General features: G+C 40.9%; 1 protein-coding gene across 1 annotated transcript in view; it reads right to left on the bottom strand.

Moving 5' to 3' along the window:
* Positions 1-23650, bottom strand: part of col5a2a (collagen, type V, alpha 2a) — a 42127-nt gene that overhangs the window by 2789 nt on the left and 15688 nt on the right. Inside the window, exons 2-51 of the mRNA XM_085375150.1 lie at positions 18712-18933; positions 18176-18195; positions 18043-18075; positions 17915-17947; positions 17587-17640; positions 16610-16702; positions 16446-16517; positions 13598-13642; positions 13454-13507; positions 13245-13298; positions 12715-12768; positions 12572-12625; positions 12324-12377; positions 12186-12230; positions 11846-11899; positions 11719-11763; positions 11326-11379; positions 11124-11222; positions 10987-11031; positions 10803-10901; positions 10622-10675; positions 10416-10523; positions 10157-10210; positions 9923-10021; positions 9764-9817; positions 9562-9660; positions 9412-9465; positions 8965-9018; positions 8805-8858; positions 8633-8686; positions 8110-8154; positions 7928-8026; positions 7731-7838; positions 7549-7602; positions 7263-7316; positions 7038-7091; positions 6875-6928; positions 6663-6770; positions 6384-6437; positions 6234-6287; positions 4652-4813; positions 4381-4488; positions 4154-4261; positions 4003-4056; positions 3186-3293; positions 2924-2977; positions 2643-2750; positions 2101-2154; positions 1885-1992; positions 1384-1690 (exon numbers count right to left, since the gene is read on the bottom strand). Of these exons, the coding sequence (XP_085231276.1) occupies positions 1384-1690; positions 1885-1992; positions 2101-2154; positions 2643-2750; positions 2924-2977; positions 3186-3293; positions 4003-4056; positions 4154-4261; positions 4381-4488; positions 4652-4813; positions 6234-6287; positions 6384-6437; positions 6663-6770; positions 6875-6928; positions 7038-7091; positions 7263-7316; positions 7549-7602; positions 7731-7838; positions 7928-8026; positions 8110-8154; positions 8633-8686; positions 8805-8858; positions 8965-9018; positions 9412-9465; positions 9562-9660; positions 9764-9817; positions 9923-10021; positions 10157-10210; positions 10416-10523; positions 10622-10675; positions 10803-10901; positions 10987-11031; positions 11124-11222; positions 11326-11379; positions 11719-11763; positions 11846-11899; positions 12186-12230; positions 12324-12377; positions 12572-12625; positions 12715-12768; positions 13245-13298; positions 13454-13507; positions 13598-13642; positions 16446-16517; positions 16610-16702; positions 17587-17640; positions 17915-17947; positions 18043-18075; positions 18176-18195; positions 18712-18933 (3822 nt within the window). The remainder of the gene's footprint in view (positions 1-1383; positions 1691-1884; positions 1993-2100; positions 2155-2642; positions 2751-2923; positions 2978-3185; positions 3294-4002; positions 4057-4153; positions 4262-4380; positions 4489-4651; positions 4814-6233; positions 6288-6383; positions 6438-6662; positions 6771-6874; positions 6929-7037; positions 7092-7262; positions 7317-7548; positions 7603-7730; positions 7839-7927; positions 8027-8109; positions 8155-8632; positions 8687-8804; positions 8859-8964; positions 9019-9411; positions 9466-9561; positions 9661-9763; positions 9818-9922; positions 10022-10156; positions 10211-10415; positions 10524-10621; positions 10676-10802; positions 10902-10986; positions 11032-11123; positions 11223-11325; positions 11380-11718; positions 11764-11845; positions 11900-12185; positions 12231-12323; positions 12378-12571; positions 12626-12714; positions 12769-13244; positions 13299-13453; positions 13508-13597; positions 13643-16445; positions 16518-16609; positions 16703-17586; positions 17641-17914; positions 17948-18042; positions 18076-18175; positions 18196-18711; positions 18934-23650) is intronic.

Raw genomic sequence — 23650 nt, 5'->3', positions numbered from 1 at the left:
TCGCCTGTTCTTGAGTTATCACATTCACACGTGTCCTGCTTCCTTATTCACAAGGGGTCATCACAGCATGTTTGATCTGGCAGACTTTTTACACCAAATACCCTTCCTGATGCACCCCCGGATGGATTTGTGTCCCCTCCTGGGATCAAACTGTGGATCTTTCTCTTGTTAGGCGCATTATATTTCATTATATCCCAGCTGGACTATTGTAACTCCTTATACGCTGGAGTCAGCCAGACCTGCCTGGCAAGGCTGCAGTTGGTCCAGAATGCTGCAGCTCGTCTTCTGACACATACTAAAAGATGTGAACACATTTCCCCGGTACTTGCCTCCCTTCATTGGCTCCCTGTCCGCTTCAGAATTAATTTTAAAATTTTATTGTTGACCTACAAAGCCCTGAATGGACAGGCTCCCGGGTATTTGTCTGACCTCGTGCAGACTTATACCCCCCTTAGATCTCTTAGATCAAGTGATCTTTTGCTTTTAGCTGTACCAAGGTCGAGGCTGGTTCATAGAGGTGATCAAGCATTTGCAGTCGTAGCGCCTAAGCTGTGGAATAATTTACCCCTATACATCAGACAGGCTCATACTGTCAGTCTTTTTAAATCTTATCTTAAAACGCATTTTTATTTACTGGCTTTTAATACAGCATGAGAGTTATTTGTTAATTCATATTTTTTGGTGTTTGCTTTTAATACTCTAAGTTGTTTTATTATGCATGTTGTATTCTTGTACAGCACTTTGGTCAACGCTCCTGTTGTAATTAAATGTGCTATATAAATAATTAAACTATTAACTATTAGACTATATGTGTATAAAACTATACTCGGGAGCCTTGACATTACATGCAAGCAACTTTAGTTTGTGTGTCAATATTTACATCAGCAAATGGAAAAACGCTGCAAATACACACAAAACACTATAAAGTGAGGAAAAAAACATCTTACAAAGCGCAAACAAGTGTTTCTGGGGACGTGATGGAAACCAAAACATGTGAAGGCTCACACTGAGACATAAACGAAGAGGAGGGTTCATCAGTGTTGCGAGCTGGAAAAAGTGTGGAGGTAAAACATGATTTAATCACCATTCATAAAATGCTGTGGCTACATGTTTGCTATTAGCCATTTATTTTTTAGCTTGTCATTTCCGCTTCTGCTCTATCACGTTATCATTTCCTAAAAAAAAAAAGATTTGTTTCATGATTTTTAAAATTTCTTGTTTTTAGATTTTGCAGGTTTTTTAATTCCTGTTGTGTTTTTGCAGCATTTTCCTATTTGCTGGTGTTTTCCTAAGTTGCAGTGTATTTGACCTCTCAAGGCCACCATAGAAAAAAATTTACATTCTAATAAAGTCAAATCTGTTTAAATGTCTCCCCTCACTCACCGCTCTTCTTCATGGGGTAGCACCTCTTGAGGTCGTCACAGGTCCTGGCAGGATGTTTCTTGCTGCCGTCTGGGCTCTTCATGTTGTCGATCTGGCTCTTGAGGGCTTTCAGGGTGGCTTGAACACCGGGGTCGACGGGCACTATGGTGGAGGCATTGCTGTTGGGCAGAGCTTCGTCCTCGCTGAACTCAGGAGGAGGTGGCCCAGAGTCGTAATCCTGGGGGCCGCCGAATAGGTCATCCACAGCTGCCATGGGACGTCCGGGAGGGCCTGGAGGACCTGCGGGTCCGGGTTCTCCGGGAGGGCCCTGCGGGTTTTGGAATAGTAGTGTGAAGACTGTACTCTTTGGGGTTTTTATTTACACATTGAAATTTTGCCCATCCCCTATTCCCTATGTACCAAACATCTGTTGAAAAGATGTTCTGCATTTTAACAAACATTCTCATCTGGCTCCTTTTTATGAGCTTTGCACACACTTTTTGCTGCGTAATGAGACAATACCTCTGGTCCAACTTCTCCTGTGATCCCACGAGTTCCTGGAGGTCCCATTGGTCCAGGCAGTCCTATGTATCCTTCTTTTCCAGGAGGCCCGATAGGTCCAGGAGGTCCCTAAATCATAAGGAACCGTTAGCCTCAAATATGAGAAATTAATTCCAAAGTTATAGCTGATATGAAGATTATTCTCTTCCTCAACACGAATGAATCGGTGGCAATTACCCTCGGTCCACTGGGTCCAACAATTCCTGGAGCTCCCTGCTCACCAGTTGTGCCCTAAAAGCAATAAATCAAATTTATTAGTCTGTTTAATGCACTTTAACTCGATGAACACAACCTATTGATGATACTCAAGTGGGAAAACTCAGCTAATGGTACCATTTGTTTTGTTCAGCTGAATTTCTGTGAAACAAAGTGTCCACTTTAGGGCACTGCCAAGAGTAAAGTAAATACACTAATCTAGCTTATAGCTGTCAGTAACTGGGTCATGAGGGGTGGGTTGATGGGATAATGACAGACAACATTGTTAGCAAAAAACGGAAATGAAGCTGCACTCATTTACAAGCGCTGCATTAAAATGAAAGAGAATTATGTTCAAATAAAAAATTAAAGATCCTTTTGATCACTGTCTGATTTGCATTTCAGAGCGCGGTTGGCAAAGGTGGAATAACAGAAGAATACTCCACTGTACTGTATGCAGTAGGTTGGAAAGCCTCTGAGATGAAGCAGAAGTCATCAGAGTCAACATTATCATTTTTACTTACTGGAGGTCCGGGGAGACCCTGCAAACCAGTGAAGCCTCTGTGTCCCTTCTGGCCTCTCTCTCCATGGTCACCCAGGTCACCCTTATCTCCTCTCGGCCCTTGGGGTCCCTGAGTTATAAAAGATTTAGGGTATTTCATAATTACGGTCATGAAATGATGAAGATTGCTTTTACTGCTGTTCTGCACTGAGATCCGAATGAATGTTCATTGAAAGCTATCTGAAAAGGTAATTTACTTTCATAAAACAGATAGTTTCACATAACCACAAGCTGAAGACTCACCACTAATCCTCTCTTTCCAGCTGAGCCAGGTGGTCCAGGAGGTCCTCTTGAGCCCTGAAAACGAGCAAAATCATTAGAAAGCCCTCAGGGAACACAGACCTCTGCAAACACTGAGTCCATCCAGCCTTCTTGTACTGAAACACATTATTCAGTTACTATTAAGGGTTTCAATTAAATCTGCCTCCAGAATGTCCTCATGTGCCCTCGGTACATCTGTTAATACACCCTGCACATGAACAGAAAAAAAACAAAAACCACTTACAGGCTCTCCTCTCCTTCCAGCATCACCTGGGGCACCAACAGGACCGGGAGGTCCAGGAAGTCCCTGAGGACCAACCAAGCCTTCTGGACCAGGATCTCCTCGGTCTCCCTGGAAATTTAAAAAAGTAAGTAAGTGTTAGCTACCTGCAACATCTTTATTTTTTCCCTTTTTCTAATCAAATTTTTTTTTTTTTCTTATCTAGAAAAAAAATCAAATTTTGGCATTGCTCACCAAAGTTTAGCTGTCATCATCAAAACATTCACAAACAACCCTGGTTAAAAATACATTTCTTCATTTGCAGACACAATAAAAAAAACACCAAATTAAGCAATAATTCAAGAGGAACCAAGAGCAAAAAATACAAGTTTGTGTCGATTCCCAACAAACAGAAAAGAGGAATCAAGCACTTCACAGGTCTTGTCGCCCAAGTCAGAATATTTTCCTCATTTTCTAATGGTAAACTAATATTGTAACTAATGTTTTTATATTCAATCCTTCCTAAAATAACATCTTTTTCTATTCGTAACATCAGTTTTAGACCAAACTTCAGATCAGTCTTTTCAAACGCTAATATTTTTGCCATTTCAACAGTCCATTTTTGGATTGCTGGTACCTCCTCAGGTTCTTTGTCTCCAGGAAACACACAGATCCTTCAAGACCTTTGCCTACGCTGGAGAGGATAGTTTGGAATACCTGTGCATTCCATTCTAAGGTACAAGATCTTTTAAGACAAGAGTTATATCCCTCCAGCAACCTTAGATTAATATAAGATGATCACTTTTTGCAATGTCATATTTTGATCCTTTCTGCATCTTACCCTTTGTCCAATAACACCATCCTTTCCTGGTGGGCCATCTGATCCTGCAGGACCCTGAGGACCAGACAAAGAAAAAAAACAAAAACAGAACATTTAGACAGCTTTGCTAGCGTTAGTTGGGAACCACAAACACTTTAAAACATGCACTTACATCTGGACCAGGATCACCACGAGGTCCATTAGCACCAGGAACACCGACTGGACCTGGAGGGCCTTTATCTCCAGGCGCTCCTGTTGAGCCCTGCTTTCCTGGGGGACCCTAAAAAAAGAAAACAGAAAAGTCACAATACAATATAAAGAACACGAATGTCAAGTTTAGACTTTTAAGCTAGTAAATAACAAAGCTGGTACACAGCAGATATCGGATTTGATACCAACCGCTGGTCCTGGGAGACCTGGTGGCCCACGCTCTCCTCTCTGACCAGGAAGACCTACAATGCCTCTCTGCCCTGTAGTTCCAGCTGGGCCTGGAGGACCATTAGGACCCTAAAGCAGACAACATTAAATTAAATTCTCTTAAAGGCAAACAGAAGAACAAGCAACAAGGAATTTCTAAAAAAAATGTATGAGCTGGGACGATTAAAAAAATATTTAAATAAATCAAGTTTTTTATTAAAATTGTGACAAACAAAAATAAAATTGACTTTACCGTAGGGCCATCCTCTCCAGAGTCCCCTTTGTCTCCTGGGCTACCTGGTGATCCTGGAGGTCCACGTTCTCCTTGTCGTCCAGGGGGTCCATGATCTCCACGAAGTCCAGGAGGACCCTCTTTTCCTGGAGGTCCCAGGGGTCCTGCTTCTCCTAAAGGACCCTAATAAGACCGGTTACAGTCACAAATATTTTCATGTGGTTGAAAGCATCAAATGCACTTTTTCATGGGACGTGTTGTGCTACAATACGTAAAAGCAAAAAAAGTTTATCCCTGATCCAAGTGGTCACTGAAAACCTTAAAAAGGAAAAAAATTTCCAACACATAGAGAAGAAATTTCAGATGAATACTTTTCTCTTTAGAAAACAAAACAAAATCCTAGAGGTGCATATCTTGTACATTTTTGTAATCTCTATAATTAGTAGACAGAAATTAGTAGTTATAATATTTAACTCTTTCCTCTGTTATTTGAGTGCTGTTCAGTTTTAACTACAATGGTGATGTGATACCTAGACAGTAGGAAAACAAAGCCGGTAAAGTTATTTGTATCATTTCACACAGCCTTAGCTGATTCTGTTGTTTGACACACGTTTGACCCAGGTGATGAAACCAGCAGGACAATCTCAAGCTGGACATCCCCAGCTCCTTTAAACATGCACAAAGGCTGCATTATGTATTCAGTGAAGAAAGTAAAAAGTTTAAATAAAACTTTTTTTGTCAGGTTCACCATATTGGTGCCGATAGTTTAAAGAGACTTTTGAAACAAGGATCCAGACTTATTGTAAAGCATTATGTCATAGTGACCAAAATTCACAGCATTTAGCCATTCTGTGTGCCATGCCTTCATTTACTTCATCTTTGTCAGCAGGGCCATCTGAGGAAAACAAATGTTGCTCTGTATGTTGGTACAGATAAAAAAGAAATGCAAGGGGTGGGGAAGTGGGTTAACAGATGAAGGACACGGCAAGAGGGGGATGGAAATGTGTGTATGGATCATATCCTGCCACCAGTTTTGTGATCTTTTCTGGCCTGTTTTTTCTTTCTTTACAAATATTAAAGAATTGATCACAGAAAAGAATAATGATGCCTTAACGTACAAATTTCAGAGGGTCAATACAACACATACAACACAGAGTAGATGCATGACTAATATGAGACTATAAAGGAGTTATCTATTATCTATTGTAAGGTCTTTACCTTACAATATAAAGTGCCTTGAGGTAACTGTTGTTGAGATTTGGCTTTATATAAATCACACTGAAATGAATTCAACTTGTTATACAGACAAGAATGCTTAATGAGGGAATGATGGTGTCCTTTTTGAAATGACAGGGAAGGAGACAGATAGCTGTTTTTGCCTTTTTCGAAACTTGACTTAGGTATAATCTACAAAGGTAGAATTTTAGATTTTTTTTTATTGTGTCAGCATTTATTTTGATTTGCAAACTATTTCAGTAAAGTAATTTATTTACATAAACGGGTGATTGTGCATCATCTTTGGTGGTTTAACATTTGTAACCCATACATTTTTCTTTTTCTTTCACGACCTTGTATTCAAACCCTAACTTGGGGCAGTACTTACAGGTGGGCCAGGGGGTCCAACCCTTCCTGCAGATCCAGGGAAACCAGTGGGGCCCTGCAAAAAAAGGAAAAAAGAAGTGGTTTGAACAGCAACAGAAAATAACATAGTGTTTTGAAATGTACTTATAATTGTAGGATCAATGGATCTTACCGGTGCTCCCTGTGTTCCTCTTCCTCCTTTCAGGCCAGCAACACCAACTGGCCCCTACAAAAAATTATATCAACATTTAACTAGAACATAATCTCTCAGTGCACGCATGCAGGAAATGTGTGCAACTGAGAGATTCTGTTCTAATGAGGAGCAAGCAGGAAGTGAAAGCTCACTTATTTAGAACTCGCAGCCAAACTGGATTAACTAAATGTATAGCAATAAATAAGTGGTTTTGGAAATAAAAATGTGTCAGAACAACTACATTATTTTGCAACTCACGGGAGGTCCATGGGCACCAGCCAAGCCCTGTGGCCCAGGAGACCCTGCATCTCCTTTCTGGCCTTGCTCTCCAGGCTCTCCTTTTACTCCAGGTTGGCCATCAGGACCCTGTGAGGTGTAAATGATATTAGCAGAGATGCTTTTCCTCCTTTATCTCCTGTGGCATTGTCAAAGGCATGCATATATTTAGCAAAGTGTTTCAGTGTACTTACAGGGGGGCCAGAAAATCCAACAGCACCAATAGGACCAGGGTCACCTCTCGACCCCTGCACCACAAGATAAATGTTTGTATTACTTTGTAATGAGCTGCCTTGTTTCAGCACAATAAAGCAATACTTAATGTGTAAGATGCAAACACTGGTGAGGTGTACCCACAGGTGTTCCCCTGGATCCTGGTGGTCCAGACGGTCCTTTGGGTCCAGGTTCTCCCTGTAAAGAAGCCACAGGTTTATTGCAATAATTTGGATAAGAATTTATTGAGAATCCAGTATTTTTATTGGTGTAAAAGCAGCATGGGGCAAAGAGTTTCCTTCCCAGAACAGTGGGCCTACTGCTGTCAAACTGCTTTTGTGCTTTATGTGTGTTTCATAAGGACTCTACCTTCTCACCACTGGGTCCTGCAGGTCCTGATGGTCCAATGGGACCTGGTGCTCCCTGTTGACAGGAAAGAAATGTGGTTGGGGATCTTTGCTCATCACCATCACTCATCATTAACATAAACTTGTGCAGTCACGTCAGCAAACAGATTTCTTTCAACAAGCATTGACAAGTCTTAAGCTTGTATGGGTACAGCTTTAGTTTTGGCTTACGCTCCTGTCACACTCCTTTGTTCACAGGTGAGCTGAGACTAAATGTGTTTGCAGCAAGTCAAAGATGCTTCACTTACTCTTGCACCATCATTCCCAGCTGTCCCTTCAGATCCTTTCTCACCAATTGCTCCCTGAACAAACACAATAAATGAAAAAGTTTTGTAACCACTTTAAAGAGGAATGTAGTCATGAAAAAAACTAAGGCTAAAAGCACTGCAAAAGACTACTACAATTTTTGCAAAGATGATCACATACTTACTCTTTCACCTTTGGGACCAGGAGGACCAGAGATGCCCCTCTCTCCTGGCATTCCCTGAAGACCTGGAGGACCCACGTCACCTAAAGCACCGGTGGGACCAGGGCTACCCTTCAGTGACAAGCATCAAGGTTAATACGAGTTGGCCCAAACTACTCCAGACTTGTGAGTTATACATTGATTATGGTGTATAACAATACCTTTGGCCCATCTGGACCAGGTGCACCAGGAATTCCTTTAGGTCCCTGCAGACCTGTTGGACCCAGTTCTCCTCTCTCCCCAGGAATTCCACGCTCTCCCTAGAAAAAACAAATATGACCAGTTGAGTCTCAGATAGTCAAACTCCAGCTTGGACTGGTTGGAATCAATGCAGTTCACCTACCCTCGGTCCAATCTGACCCACAGGACCAAGTTCTCCAGGAATACCCTGAAAGAAAAAAGCTACATTTTTAATGCTCAGTCCAAAAGAGACATGAAATTTAAATTCATCCAAGACCTTTTGCAATAATAATTTAGTATTGGATATAACTCAAGGCTACTTGGGGTGGCTCTAGCTCAGGTGGCAGAGCAGGTCAGCCACTAATCAGAAGGTCGGTGGTTCGATCCCAGGCTGCCTCCTGGCTGCATGCCAAATATCCTTGGGCAAGATACTAACCCCGTGTTTGCCTACTGGTGGTGGTCAGAGGGCCCGGTGGCGCCTGTGTCCGGCAGCCTCGCCTCTGTCAGTGCGCCCCAGGGCAGCTGTGGCTACAATGTAGCTTGCCATTGCCAGTGTGTGAATGTGTGTGTGAATGGGTGAATGACTGAATGTAGTGTAAAGCGCTTCGGGGTGCTATGGACTAGAAAAGCGCTATACAAATGCAGGCCATTTACCATTTTACTTTCATAGTTTTTGTTGGACTCACTTGGTCACCTGGTTTCCCAGACTCTCCAGGAGGCCCTTGATTTCCAGGCAAACCCTAAGAACACACAAAAAAAGATATTTTTCAGAAATTATTTAGAACCAGAAGTAATCCAACTCCATGAACTGTTTTAAAACTTTCTGTCCTTTTACAGTGCCTCAAAAACATTACACACCGGGAAGCCATTTTCACCTGGAGGTCCCTGCTCTCCTCTGTCTCCTGCAACACCCTGTTAGAGGACAAACACTTCTATGTAATCAACAGCAATAATAAAAAAAAAAGAAAAAAAAAGGACTTAGCAAAAAGTTTTTAAAAAATAGTAATCCGACACTTACAAGTGGGCCAGGGGGTCCTGCAGGCCCAACCTCTCCATCTTTTCCTGGAGGACCCTGTGGACAAAGTCACACTTATAAATCCTGCCGATTACACACCTGATGGGGATCCACTCCTTCATCTCCTAGCAGCTTGCGTTCGGTTTAGGTTGATTGCATTAATAATGACTTCTGTGCTCATGAAAGATCTAATAAATCCAAGTATATATATTTTTTATCAATTCCTGAAAACAACAAAAACATTTTTTAACTGTTTATCATTAATGCTGACATATCATCCTGCTACTCACTGAAAGTTATTTGGGGGTCCTTCCCTTTCTGCCATATAATCAAAAAGGTAAGTGCACAAGGCCCCAAGTACAACTTTTTGACTGTAATAAGTCTAAAACTAATCATAGAGCACTTTTTGTTGCCGTACTTCAGCACTTGTGCACTCAAAATAGTACTCACTCTTTGACCTGGCACTCCTGCAGATCCCTGTTCCCCCGTCTTTCCTGGGTCACCCTTTAAGAGTAAAATATATTGAATTAGAGACAGAACATGACGTTACTAGACTGACTTGACTATTAGGGCACAGCTTCAGAGACGCTGCAGCCTTACACTGAAGCCCTTGGGGCCTGGGACTCCCATGATTCCTGCAGGCCCTCTGTTTCCAATGGGCCCTGTAGGACCGGGGCGACCATCTTCACCTGGGGCACCCTTGAAATGACACAAACCGACACTGGTTATTTATCATAATTTTAAAGAAAACTCCAGTACGTGCGATTCAAACACATTAAAATATACAAATACTCAGAATTACCAGTGGTCCTGGTTTTCCCTCTGCACCTTGAACTCCGGGGGTCCCAGTAAGACCCTGTGGAAAAAGTTTTAAAACATAAGGATAGGAAGCTAGAGCAATAAAGAGAAACTTTCGGAAATACTGTAGCTCAAAAAGGAAAATGCCAAGTTCTTGTGTTACCCTTGCACCTGGTAGACCAGGTTCTCCTGTGCGCCCTAGGTCTCCTAGAGAACCTTTTGGTCCTGGTGGGCCTGATATTCCACGATCTCCTTGAGCACCCTTTTGACAAAACAAAATTGCTGATTAAAGCAAGTAAACAAGCGGTAAACAAAAGGTTAACCAGTAAATAAAGTGTTCAGAGCACAAATGTAATCATTATGTATATATAGCATGATTTATGGTAACAAACTGTACCTTTGGTCCCGGCAGCCCATCTGCACCAGGGAATCCTCTGTTTCCAGGAGATCCCTGAAAGAGAAGTGATGATTTAATATGTGCATATTAAACCACATCAGTAAAGTGAAGAATCCCAGAAACTATAATTTAATGTGCCTTTAATTCTGACTTCCCAAACTGCAAAGTTGTGTGAACAAATTACTGAGCTGACTCCTGCCCTGGAAGAGGAACTACGTGAAAGGTGAGTGTTAGAGTAGGAAGCAGAATCCAGGCTTACTCTTTCACCGACAGGACCAGGAGGCCCAACAGAGCCGGGATCTCCACGTAGTCCTCGCTTTCCTTCCTCACCTTGAGGTCCGATCACTCCCTGGGAACCAGGCGGACCCTAGAAAATCAACACATGGAACAAGAAGACTGAGTAAGAGGCAAGTCTGGATTTATAATGCAATCTGCATCAGTTTGACTATTTGATCTGAATCTTACCGGTTCCCCTTTAGGTCCAGCTTCTCCTTTAAATCCCCCAACACCAACATCTCCCTTTGACACAGAAATGCAAAAATGTGAGTCTCCTGCACATAAAGCGATAGCTTACTGTTCATTAAGCATTTACAAAATCTCTGGCAGTTAAAAGCAAGAATTCAGTTCAAACTCTGAGGCCTTTTACCAGTTGTCCTTTGATCCCAGGTTGACCAGTGCTTCCCTGAGGTCCTGGTGGGCCACGGGGCCCAAGATGGCCGCCTGAACCTTGCGGACCAACAGTACCCTGTAAGAAATTAAAACGTGTTTCTTTTTGTGACTTCACTTAGTCTTAATAATAACAAGCCTGGAGTAAATAAGTGTTAACTTACAACTGGTCCTTTGGAACCTGGGCCTCCATCTGTTCCCATGGGCCCCTGTGAACATAGAAACTCTCTAATTAGAAAATTAAATCAATGCGCAAAAGTGAAAGTGTGGCGTGTAAGTATGGACAAAGTAAGAAATTAACCCTGATGCCAATGGGGCCAGGTCTCCCCTGATGACCGGTCTCTCCTCTCTGTCCTTGTGCCCCCTCTGGACCTCGGACACCTGTGGGGCCAGGCTGTCCCTGTGGAAAACAAAAGCCAAGAACAATTAATATAAACAATAAAAGTGATATGTTTGGCTTTGAAAGCATAAAAGAGCAAATAGCTATGTTCTTTGTTACTTACCTTCATACCTGGGGCCCCTGGATATCCAGGTGATCCACTGAGACCCAAGGGGCCCTGTTAAGAAAGAGTATTGACAGTAGGATGTTACTGTAACTTCATCACCCAAGTCACATCTAAAATTATGCAAACATAATGGTTGCTGACATACAACAGGGCACAGCAACCATGCAAGTATCACTACTTTTCTGTGTCCGTTATTGCTCATGTGGCTAGTTCACATATGTTTATTTGGAGTAACACATAAACATGTTTAAAATAAGACTGATGATTGCAACCCAAATATATTTTCCTCAGTTTAACCTAAGCATCTAATTTGGATTTCCAAAAAGTCATGCTAGTCTTTTTGGTGCACAGTAAACTCACAAAAGTAAAACACAGCATATTGCGACTTACCATCGGACCAGATTTCCCGATATTACCAGGAGGACCACGCTTACCCTGCAAGGTAAACATCAGTTTGGTTCAAAAGTCAGAGTAATATATACACATACACACACACAGGTGGTGTCATCGCCCTTACCGCTATACCACCTGGTCCAGGGCGTCCTCTCTCGCCCGGCATCCCTGCAGGACCCTGTTATCCACAGAGAGTGATAAATTACACCTACTTTTTATTTATGCAAAGGTTTAAGGTGAAAAGCTTTAGTTACAGGAAAGTGAATACATGTTTAGTTGATTCAAAATGAGAGCAGAATCCAAAAGCAGCCGACACTGAAGTCCACGCCTGCTTAAAAGAATAATAAACTGCATCATCTGCACGGGGCTGCTCCAGGCAATTTGTTACTGTCACTTGGTTTCTGAGCATTTACTGGCTCTGTGGAGACTAAAAACAAGCAACAGAAACTTTAAGAATAGCTTACCATAGGTCCAGGTGCTCCCATTGGACCGCTGGGCCCTGTGGCACCCTGCAAAAAGACACAAAACAAAGTGTTTAATGGGAACCATCTAATCCACCAGTGGCACAAACTGACAGACCGTCGATTTGACATCAGTTATACCTTGGATCCAACAGCTCCAGTTTCACCTTTTGGTCCAAGAGGTCCACTGTGGCCCTGTTAATAAGATAGAAAAAGACTCACATACTGTTTTATGTTGTGTATGCAGAGCTGGGCTAAGCACACTGACTTTACTCTTAAGGAAACATGGAGAAAGTGAATGACAGAGTTTAAAGCAAAGTGAAGTCAGTTCACTTCATCATCATACCACTGGTACTTGTTTTAAAGTGCTTCTAACAAGGATTACTCACTCTGTGACCCTTCAGGCCTGGAGGCCCAGGTGTTCCAGGAAATCCTCTAGGCCCCTAAAACCACAGTAGAACATTATTAGTTTTTTCTAATAATAATCATTTTAAAAAGCACAGGATTTAATTTTTATTAATTTAAAGCTTACTGCTGATCCAGGGAATCCAACTTCTCCACTATTTCCTGCTTTGCCTGATTCTCCCTGTGTGGGGAAATGACATTTTCACATTAGACTGTAAAACGTCTTTCTATGTTGGGTTCTGTGTTTCTGTTGGTGCTTCTAATGTGCTTGAGGTGTACCGTGTAAGACCTATAAACATCTAAAGTAACAGATTTTATTATTTTGTAATTTATCAAAGCATGTATACCTTTACAGGGGAACCATATTATTCATTTCCAACTCCACATTTTAATTTGTGCACTTTGCATGATTCAATTCCAAATGATCCTTATCAGTCTTCCTGCAGATTCTCAGTTCATTCTCTGTCATCGCCAGTTTATTTCCTTTCCTCTTTCTTTTAAGCCACCTTTTGTATAAATGGTGGCCACTCACCTTGCCCCCTTCTACTGAAATGATCAATTTCCGTAATAAAGTACAATCGTTTTTTTGTTTTTGTTTTTTTTAATTCTCTAAAGTTTCACAAGTCGAGGCAGACAAACATCTCAAAGCTAACTTACATCTTCACCTGGCTTCCCCGGAGGGCCCTCAGGTCCTCTCTGCCCTGGTGAACCCTGACAAACACAGATTGCAAACACTCAGCAACAGCCCATCATTCTGACAGCAAAATTTTCTCTAATGAGCAGCTTACCAAAAACAAAAAAATCAAATAACATTAAGTAAATGAAAATATAGGAACAGAGAAAATGCATGCTTGAAGTTAGAGTACCATATGTCCAGGATCACCAACATCTCCAGGAGATCCTTGTGGTCCAGCTTGACCCTTAAAATGAAGGATAAAACATTCAAAACAGGAAGAACTACTAAATAATAAAATGCCACTCCAGTATTAATAAAAATGTTGCAAACTTACAGGTGATCCATTCGGCCCAGGAGGTCCTCTTGCTCCGTTCTCTCCCTGAAACAAAGACAACGTCAGATCAGTTAAATGTGTTTTATTCAAAAACTATTAAGTTAATATATCTATTTATGTTCGTCTTTTTTGTTGCAGCAGTTAAAAATCAAGTGAATTACTTCCATTCACAGAGATACTTATGACACCTATGTGATAGTAGACACTCTGTGGGTGTGCACAGAAACAGTAGCTGTTTCTATAGCGAGATCATGCTGCTGTAAAGTCTTCTATATAATTTACTTACTGCAGATCTAAATATCATTTACATATATATCCTGCTAACTCATCTAAATGACCAAATGCAAATTAGGAGACACAAGCACACACTCATTTTTATTGTCATTATTTATTTAGGTATTTGCAACACTTAAGAAAATGAAAGTTAAACAAGACAAATATCTAACAGACATTAAGTGTTAAGAAATACAATAAAAAAATAACAAAGATATAAAATAATGAAATAGATTTGTTTCATTAACTGTTCAGGAAACACAAAAATGTGTGAAACCTCATAAAGTTGTAATCTTTATGTTTAATTAGCATAATGTTTTGGGAAGTAGTACTTAATTTACTTTGTTTATTAACTTACATATGAATTGGGTAATAACATTAGATAAAAGATTATAATTAGATAATAAATTATAACTTGTATCACAATAAAGAACAGGGGCTCATCTCAAAACCATTTGAAGTTACTGGGAGGCTTTCTAGTCAGGAGGTTTTACTCCTTCGGCCATCGATTCATACTTTTTCTAAAAATATCTGCAGTTATTGAAAAGCTTAGTTAAGAACAATATTTAGAAGAAAGCCCAGTTCAATTTGCTCCACATATTTGGACTTTTTTTTTTTTTAAATCTTTTTCACAGAGTGAAGGCGCAGACAGTCCACAGAGAGCATGCTCAAATGAGATTCCCGCCAACTGACTTCCTGTTTGCTCACACGCAGGCATGGGATGTTCCAGGAGGCTGGGATTTCTTCCCTGAGCCCTTCACTGAGGAAGCGAACAACAGACCTGGAGGTGTGGGGTTAGTAAGCAGAGCAGGGGAAAAGCGGGGAAAAGGGACTCGCTGAGTGAGGTTGATAAGGGCAAGATTGTTTCTGATTGTTTCTGACACGGCAAAGCTCGTGGGCTGCTCCTGGGAGGGGGTGGTGAACACCTGCAGAGAGTGAGGCGAGAGAGTACTGGAAACAACCCGAGGCAGGGTGCATTACTGGATTTTAAACATTCAGGATCAGGAGACACAGAAGCAGCGGAGGTGCCTGCAGAGGAGGAGGAAACAGGAGGTGCTGCTGGTGAGGAAGAGAGAACGCCAGGATGCACTGTGGGAAAACGGGGGAGGGCGCAACATGCTGCTGACATGAAGACTCAGAGAGGACCAGCTCCAGTTCTGTGCTCACCGTGTTTCTTCATCATCAACGTTTAACATGTTTAATCAGCTGCTGACTAGTCAACTGCACCCGAAATGTGAAGTAAATCAAAGCTCCACCATCGCATTGCACTGGTGCAGTGCAAAGTTTTGCAGACAGGTCTACTTAGTGTTGTATTTGTTGAAGCCTGTCTGGAGGTAAGCGTATGTGAAGATCAAAGTGCGCTTCTGTTTGTGTTTGAGCTGTTAATAAATGGATTGCTTCTTATGGAATGTTTTTCTACTCCACTCTAGCACTCAAAGCACTTTATACAACATGCCTCATTCAGGCATTGATACAAGCGCTTCTTTTCTATATGCTTACTATCTGACATTCACACACATTCATACTGCAACGAATGCAGAGCAACTTGGGGTTCAGTATCTTGCTGTTATGGTTGTTCTCATGACTTTATTCTCTCTGCAAATAAGACAGAATCCATAGTGGACGTTATGGAAGTGAATGGCATCCCTATTGCTTCTCTTGATGTCGTTGCTGCAGAAGGAAACTGACCCCAATGCATCAACATAAATTAGCCCTAATCCACAAGTAAGTAACAGTAGCATTAGCTTGTTGTCTTCTCCTATTATTGGGATCAAAGTGGAGCATTACAGCAAAACGACAAACTGACATGGGGCGGACTTTAAATGATACAAAGACAATATGTGAACTCTGACCTTTCAGTATTGGCGTAAATGCAACGGTGAACAGTCAAAGTGCTTAATAAAATATGCACCATATGCATGTCTGGAAACGCTGAATAAAGTGACTAATGATCAACTTTTTGCCATAAGAAGGTTTATTTAATTAAACCTTTTTATGACTTTGAAGAGGCACTATTTCATAATTCAATGACAAAGTTTACAGCACACACATGCATTTTAACCACATCTTTTCATATCTTAATTCCTGCAGGTCACATTGTTTGGACAGGCTGCAAACCCAAAGTGAAAAGAAATTTCAAAAGTGGCTCTTTTCATTTTTCTTTTAGAAACTGCCAAAGACTGAACAAGAGGGAGATACAGAGTGAGACAGAAAAGACGAAGGAACTCACAGAAGATGTGGAACTGCAAAGTAATAGAGTTAATGAAAATATAACACCATTATTTAATTATATTTTATCCATAATTAGCAAAACATAGGAGCTTTATTGGAGCTTGGAGCTTTATTTAATTAAGTACTAGACGTATTAGGGAAACTCCAAGAAATGAGAACACCTGTTCTAGACTGGTGCCAAAGTTTTCTGCCAAAGCTTCAAGTGGGGAAAAAAAGTTATCCACTCAGGAACAAAGCTAATTTCTTGAGATAAATAGGTGCGTCAGTTTGGTGCTTTTCAGCTGAAGGATTTAATTAAACATCCAGTTAAGGTCGGTCCATATTAGTGCTGTCATGCTCTTACCCTGGAGCCACTCAACATGGCCATGGGTCCTGTTTTTGAGTCAGTCACTCCAGCCATCTGGGCTCCCAGGCCCTGCAGGTAAAACACTGCAGGTTAGCTTACCATGTAAGGCTTGACACGGATGCCTGCAGTTTAAACTCTAGTGTTTCTGTTTATTGGCTCACCCCTGGGTGTGATGGATGCCCTGGAGGTCCTGGTTCACCAGGCTGACCTGGTATGCCAGGCTCGCCGTCAAAGCCCTGAGGGCCCCGTATTCCCTGGAGAGTAAACGAGAGAGAGAGTTTAATTTACTTTTTAAAAGGTATTTTTAAAACTGCTCACACTGATTTACACACATATTGATTTATTCCTTTCAGCAGTGGGTTTCAGCTCTTATTTGGATTTTATTGTAAAGATGCAAATGAAGACCAATCAATTAGTTAGTAAAGCCAGAAGGTGTTCTAGAACATGTCACTGACTTCAATAAGAAAATAATAAAACAGATGTACCTAAACTTAATTTTCATTTGTTTATGAACTGCGAGCTGTAAAGCGTGTGCAACAGGAAAACCATTGGTTATGTATTAATAAATCACCAGCAAAATGCTGCCCTCAACTCTGCTGAAACTCCACCGAGCAGAGCACATTCATTCATCATGCTGCCACGTCTTTGCTTGCTAAGCACATCATAGATCAAATTTCCACATTACATCACTTTTTGACCGTTAGTCACTTGTCCTTGAACCGAATGGGCTTTAAGCTGAGTGAGTTAGTGAGGATCCATTCTCATGACCCAGTAATGAAAAAGCTCAAATGTCATGTGAATTATAGCGAAGTGGGTGTTTCAAACCGATAATACAGACATGACGTCCTTATTTATAGCTTGCATATGATGCAAGATGATAAATATTGTTAGTGTTGCCGTAGTCTAATGGAGAAAGACACAATAAAGTGATGGCGTTGTCTTGATTAAGGTAATAAATACTACTGTGGTTTGTTATTTTGTGCAAACCCACGTGTTCTCTAAAGGTCCTGCCAGAAAAAAATGAGGAAGGATGTGATGCTCTGGTAACAGGAAAAGGTCAGATTTTCTATCTTCCTATCTTCATGCTTTTTATATTCTGTTCTTAAGTTGTCTGTGAATGCTTGTTGATGTGACCTACAGGCCTTCCTTTGGGTCCGTGTGATCCCCTTTCTCCTGGTGAGCCGGGAGGTCCCTGTCAGAATAGACAAGAAGAATCAATAAAAAAAATCTGACCCTGACACTTCTGCAGTAACATCAAAACAATGAGCACGCTTGGCACGGCTTGAATTGCCACCGTGACCCAGCTGACTGGAGGCCTATCCTGCTGTGTAGACCTCCTTCTAAGGTGAAGTTATGCAGGATGCGGCTGTCCTCTCATGCCATCTAGTGTCAACTGTGGTGGATGAACATTAGCAATGTTCTTTTTGGTAAATCCTGCCGGTAAAGAAAGAAAAAAAGATGCTCACCATAGGTCCAGGGCGGCCTCTGATACCAGTCACCTGCAGGGAAATCATCAAACACATCAGTTTCATCCTGCTACGTTTTTGGATTTAAAATTGTCAGTTAAGCAGGTTTAAATGTAGGAAACACTCACAACTGGAACATCTCCAGGTTCTCCCTTCTGACCCTGCGCAAACAATAAGAAGTGACAACAACTTTCAGACTCACACGACATGACAGTGGAAGTCAGAGCGAACATAAAGTATAGGATCACAAAACTGGCCTACCTTGTAAATTCTACCCCCATCTATAGGAGGAAACATAGAAAAATTGTAAGGAAGAAACATGTAAGGAATATGCAGACAAATCATCAGTGTAACAACTCAGTAGGCAGCATATACTGAAACAGCTCCAAAGAAATTCATTAATCATTATGGGATAAACACGCAGGTCAGTCAAAAGCAAAATAGACGAGTAAAACAATTAATCGGTTGTCAGTCATTCTTAGTGTGAGGCTACTGATGTGCAGCAGTAATTCATACATCATCTCAGTAGATTATTTGGCAGCCTGTCAAAACTAAAAAACCCAAACAATCTGCTGTTATAGCTTTTATTTCTGAAAGCTTTGAACTACATGGTAGGGAAGGTTTATTTGATCGATAATGTTTAATTTCTTGCCCTCTCTTTGGGATTAAATTTGTGTTAAAGCGTGATAAAGATCTGAGAAGGCCTTTCTTTTAATCACCGTGTCTTCTACCAACCAGATTAAATAAAAAACATTCTTCTTCAATTCCACAAACACAGACAAAAGGTTCAGGCTCACCAAAACTCCCCGTCCCACCGCTGCTTGATGAGTCAGTCTGACACACGGGGCAGCACTCGCCATCTGGGATGTACATCTTCTCACAGTTACTCAGATCGTCACACTGAATTTCATCGCACAGGACCTGCCCGTTGTCACAAACACAGATCCGGCATGGCTCTGGCTTCCAGATGTCCCTGTTTGTGTACACCTGGCCGTCTGCCGTGCAGTCCATGTCATCTCCTGGAAGGTGGAATTTGTGTCAGTTGAATACAAAACAAAACCACTGAAGAACAGCTCTTGTTTTATAATAGGACGCTGTAGAGAAATTGCTGAATTGAAGATATCCTCTTTTAACAAAGCATTTTAATAATGAAGATTGCAGTGGGAAAAAAAATCTTGGTTTTGAAACACCTAACCGTACGCTGTGGCCTATCCTGATATTCATTGCTCATAAGGTCAGGATGGCTCAATGTGTACTTCTAAATGTACAAACAAGGTTTCCACCATATTCTGCACACACTGTAAGAGGGGAAAAAAGGGTCTGGAAAACGTGATTCGCTGTCGGGGTAAAGTCTCCAGCAGTTAGACATGAGATCATTTCCTCCAGAAGCAGCGTCTCAGAAATTTGACTCTTTTTCAAAAGAGAAAAACCTGCAGCCACCTATGAGTTTCTCCCATAAAGCCAATTATTCAATTTAGTTCAGAGATTGCTTTATGAGTTAACAAACAACTGTTTATTCAATAATAATGCACCATGCTGCCAGCTAAATACCAACTGTTATTCTTAAAAATCCCCCCAAATATTAATAAATAATATAAAAAAAAGAGTTCTGGTCAGAAAAAAGAGAAAGAAATGTAGATGTGGTTTGTCTGGCTTCAACAGACATCTGGCACGTTCTGTAAACATGAGCCCAGGTCTTTCAGGTCTGCAGATGCTCTGAAACCTTTACCTGTTCCTGATACGAACAGCAGGTGGCAGCTCTAAGCTTTAGACAGCAGGTAAGTCAGGTTACCCAGCTGCAGGATGCAGGAAGTTGCAAAGAGGTGACTCAAACGCAAATCAGAGTGGCACTTCACGCATTCTTTCAGCTTTTCTGTAGTTCTCAATATATTTTCCACACATGTATTTGTCATCACAGATGTACAGGAAGACTGAAATATGCCAATAAACTAAAGTAAAACGTGGCTTATTATGTGAAGTACACATTGAGATGCTCTTTAATGAACATCTCATGGCATTTACATGAAACAGTTTTATGATCTCTATATTTGTTATAGTCAGATCAGTATGAAAATTTGACACCTATGATGACATTTGAGGATCAAATAGAAAAACATTGTTCCATATGTACCAACATTTGATTCTATGTGAAGTAACATTCTTCAGAAGTCATGTAGAGATGAATATCTGAAGGCAGTAAAAAAAAAAATCACTATAGATTTTCAACTTGGTTAATAAAAAAATGGTCAAAGAATTCAATAAAATGATAAATCAAGTAATTAAAAACAAAAACATATTTTCGGGAATTCCATTAATAATAGATCAGTCATGGCTATCAGTGCAGTCCAGCAGCCGAACCTTCTGTGACGAAATGAAGAGACCCTCAACATATCTGTGAGATATGTTGAGATTCTCCTTACAAGATCAACGCAAGTTAATGATAGCTTGAGAATATGAGTATTGCTTAACTCTTCAACAATCCACCATCAACATTGGGACCTTTGAAATCGGACTTGGATTCTGTACAAATGCACCGTGTAATCAGACACTCTTAAGCTCATTACATCTAATCTCACAAGGATGGGAAGCAGTGATTTGGGTAATATCTCAGACAATGGTGTGGAATGACCCCCTTTACACTGTACTACTGCTGCTGTTTTCTTTCCTACCAGCTGATATTACTTTAGTTATATATTTTATCACAAATGACTGCTGGAACTACATATATACAATATGAAAGCAGGTGCAGATCTATGTTATGTGTTCTTGTGGTTCAAAAGAACAGAGTTTTTAAAAAATAAAAATATAAAAGAAATCCCAGGGGTTTTTTGCAATAGCATCCTTACTTTACTTTACTGATTTTGGTATAATGTAATCCTCTCCTGTCTCTGTCAAGGCAACATTGGTTATGTGTCGTAACTCTAGTCTTTGAGTTTATGAGCATAGTTAGGGCTATGACAAAACTGCAGTTTAACCATGCATGTTTCAACTAGCATCAAAGACTTCTTAAAAAATTATTAAATTACACAGTGTACAATATAATCAGTGAGTGGTGCTACTGTTTCTTAAATTAGTAGCATTGTCATCTACTTTCATCTGTATCCTTTAGAGAATTATTAAATTACTTTGTTTTCAAATCAGCCTTCAATTTTCCACAATTCTGATTATTTAAAAAAAAAAAAAAACCCACACAATGAAATCTAATGGTAATGTTAGCAACATTAGCCAAGTAATGTGCTAACAGTTGGTTTGCTTTGCTGATGACTGAGATATTTTTAGCAAAAGAAAAATGGCATCTGCACATCCATTGTTTCGCTGTCCCGGGATTATTTAAATCCCAGATTTAGTAATGGAAGAAAGCTCTGAAGCCCCACTTTAAAGATGGCAAAAAAAAACCCAAAACATAATTTGGGCACTTTGAACTTAATCTGGTATTTTTTCCATAGTTACATCAGTTACATTTAAAAAAGAGGCACACTCAGCCAGACATGATAGGCTAGTACAAATGACCTCGAGGTACAACAGCCATCACCCATAGATTGTTTCTCCTAACCAACTGTGCACACAGGGGATCAACACTCCAACTAGCAAACACACCCCGAAGGTATGTTTTCTCAGATGTCGCTGTTCAATCGACCACAAAGTATTTGACGACACTAACAACACACATAGTGCAAAAATAAAATTTCCTGCCTCTCAACAGCCAGTTATATCCCACACTGTGGTGGTGGTCTTCCAAAATGAGAAGCAATACTTCACATGGAACATTTTTCTTCATTTTCTTGGAACTATTTGAACAATGGATCTCAATATCTGGAATTAAAACTTTGTCTGTTTTTCAAATGAAACATTCTTGTATTCAGTTTCACAAGATCAAACTAGAAACTCTTTCTAACTGATTCAGTTTGACGTGAAGTCTCAGACAAGCTTCTGTTGAATTTCCATTCAGGTAAATGTTATCTCAAAGGTATTGGAGGTAATTTGTGTGTACCGTCAGTGCATTTCAATACAGAGACATAAAACCAGGGATGTCTGGCAGAGCTGTTGGCCACAGAGCTGGGGAGCAAATTTTCCTGCGCAGGTTTGAGAGTTTTCAAACACTGCGTGTTGGGAGAATTTGAAATTTACTGGAAGAGAAGTGTGGTTTTTAGAGTGGTCTTTACTACCCCACCGCAAGCCCCGAGGAAGAGGGGGGAAGTCGGGGGGAGGGGGGGGGGGGGTCACTTTTTCCCCTCCTTTCAGCTAATTCGTTGCAGGTTCTGCACTTTTCCACAGACGCCACGGTTTGACTGTGACATCGGTGAAAAGGCATGCTCCCTTTCTACTTCTAGATCTGTACTTTCCACTAGTCAGCTAACAGGGCAGACGGTTTCCTCTCCTGGTTTAAAACATGGAGTCTGGATCTTTTCAACATGACTCACGTGTCTACTGCTGCTATCATTTAGTATCATTCACCAGACATAGGCCAGATAACCCGACATCCTTTCTCATAAGTCATGACGCGCACCGACCACCAGGAGAAAACCTGGGAAAGCTACTTTGTGATGTACTTGGCAGATGTGAGTAACGAAAAAAAAAGGGGATAGTTTATGGATTTTCCTTGGCTAATATGGAAGCACTCATAACACACTGCTTTTGGGGAGAAGCTATGGCAGCCAGAAATGGAGGGGTTAGAAAATGAACTTATGGAAATGATGAGTCATTTAAAAGTGGATCCTTGATCTCTTTTAGAAAAACAATAATGAGTACAGGGCCTAAACTGACAGTCACAGCATCATCTAATTTCTAAAAGATAGTTTCCAGTTGATGTTAAGTTTATAAAAATCATACATTTTGTTCTGAACAAGCCCTTCTTTTCAGTCAGAGTAACTTGCCGTAGCTGACATGGTTTATACCATGAGGACTGTAACTATGATTTCTCATCCAGATGCAGATGAGTTACAGCTGCTGAGGGGTGGCTCTGCTGCAGCTGTGCTTTCTTGCTCTAAAAGCCCAGAGTGTCGAGGCCAAACATAAATCTTCCCGCTGCATATGGCCTTTAGGTCAACCTGCGACTTGTCCACTGATAAAGTTGTCCATTAAAGTTGCTGTTCCACAAACACTGACTGAGGTATTTGCCATCCCAGCCCAGAGCTGGAGTCATAATAGGTAAAAAAAGAAAAAAAGGACACCCAATGTTTTGGCTCTCGTGTCAACAGTGCTTTGCTGCAACGTGATTCGACACCCTGTGATTATACCTCAATCTACCTTCTTTTATTTCCTCTAGCATTTTAACACATCAGAAAAAGGCATCCTGTCTGTTTAATATTCAGCAGTGTGCACGATTTACCGTATGATGCTGACAGGGCTTGAAAGCTGAAGAAACACTCTAGTCTGAACATGCTCTTCACCTCGGCTTTCACAAACAAAGCTCTGAATCTCGAGGGAGGGGTAGGAAGCTCGGGCCAGGAAAGTTAAAATGATTGCATGTCTAGGCTTTTCCATCAACAGGCCCCCGTCTCCACTGGCTCTTCCTTTTAAAGAGGCAACCGCAGCTATGAGCTGTTCCCTTCCTGTGTTCAGTCAGTGGACGATTGTGGTCCTGCTGAAGTACACATCACCCGCTCCTTGTCTTTATGTCTTGTGCTTCTGTTGCCTTAGACTGGATTCATCTCCATCTTATGTTACATATCCATGGCAGAGCTGGAAATTTGAATTTGCAATTTACTGAGTTTACATTGTGGCATTTTCTCAGTT

This window comes from Diplotaxodon limnothrissa, linkage group LG16 (genome assembly GCF_057381915.1).
Source record: "Diplotaxodon limnothrissa isolate DT_005_m linkage group LG16, D_limnothrissa_male_GT1.1, whole genome shotgun sequence".
In the NCBI taxonomy this organism is placed as follows: domain Eukaryota; kingdom Metazoa; phylum Chordata; class Actinopteri; order Cichliformes; family Cichlidae; genus Diplotaxodon; species Diplotaxodon limnothrissa.
This window is presented reverse-complemented; position numbering and strand designations above follow the sequence as displayed.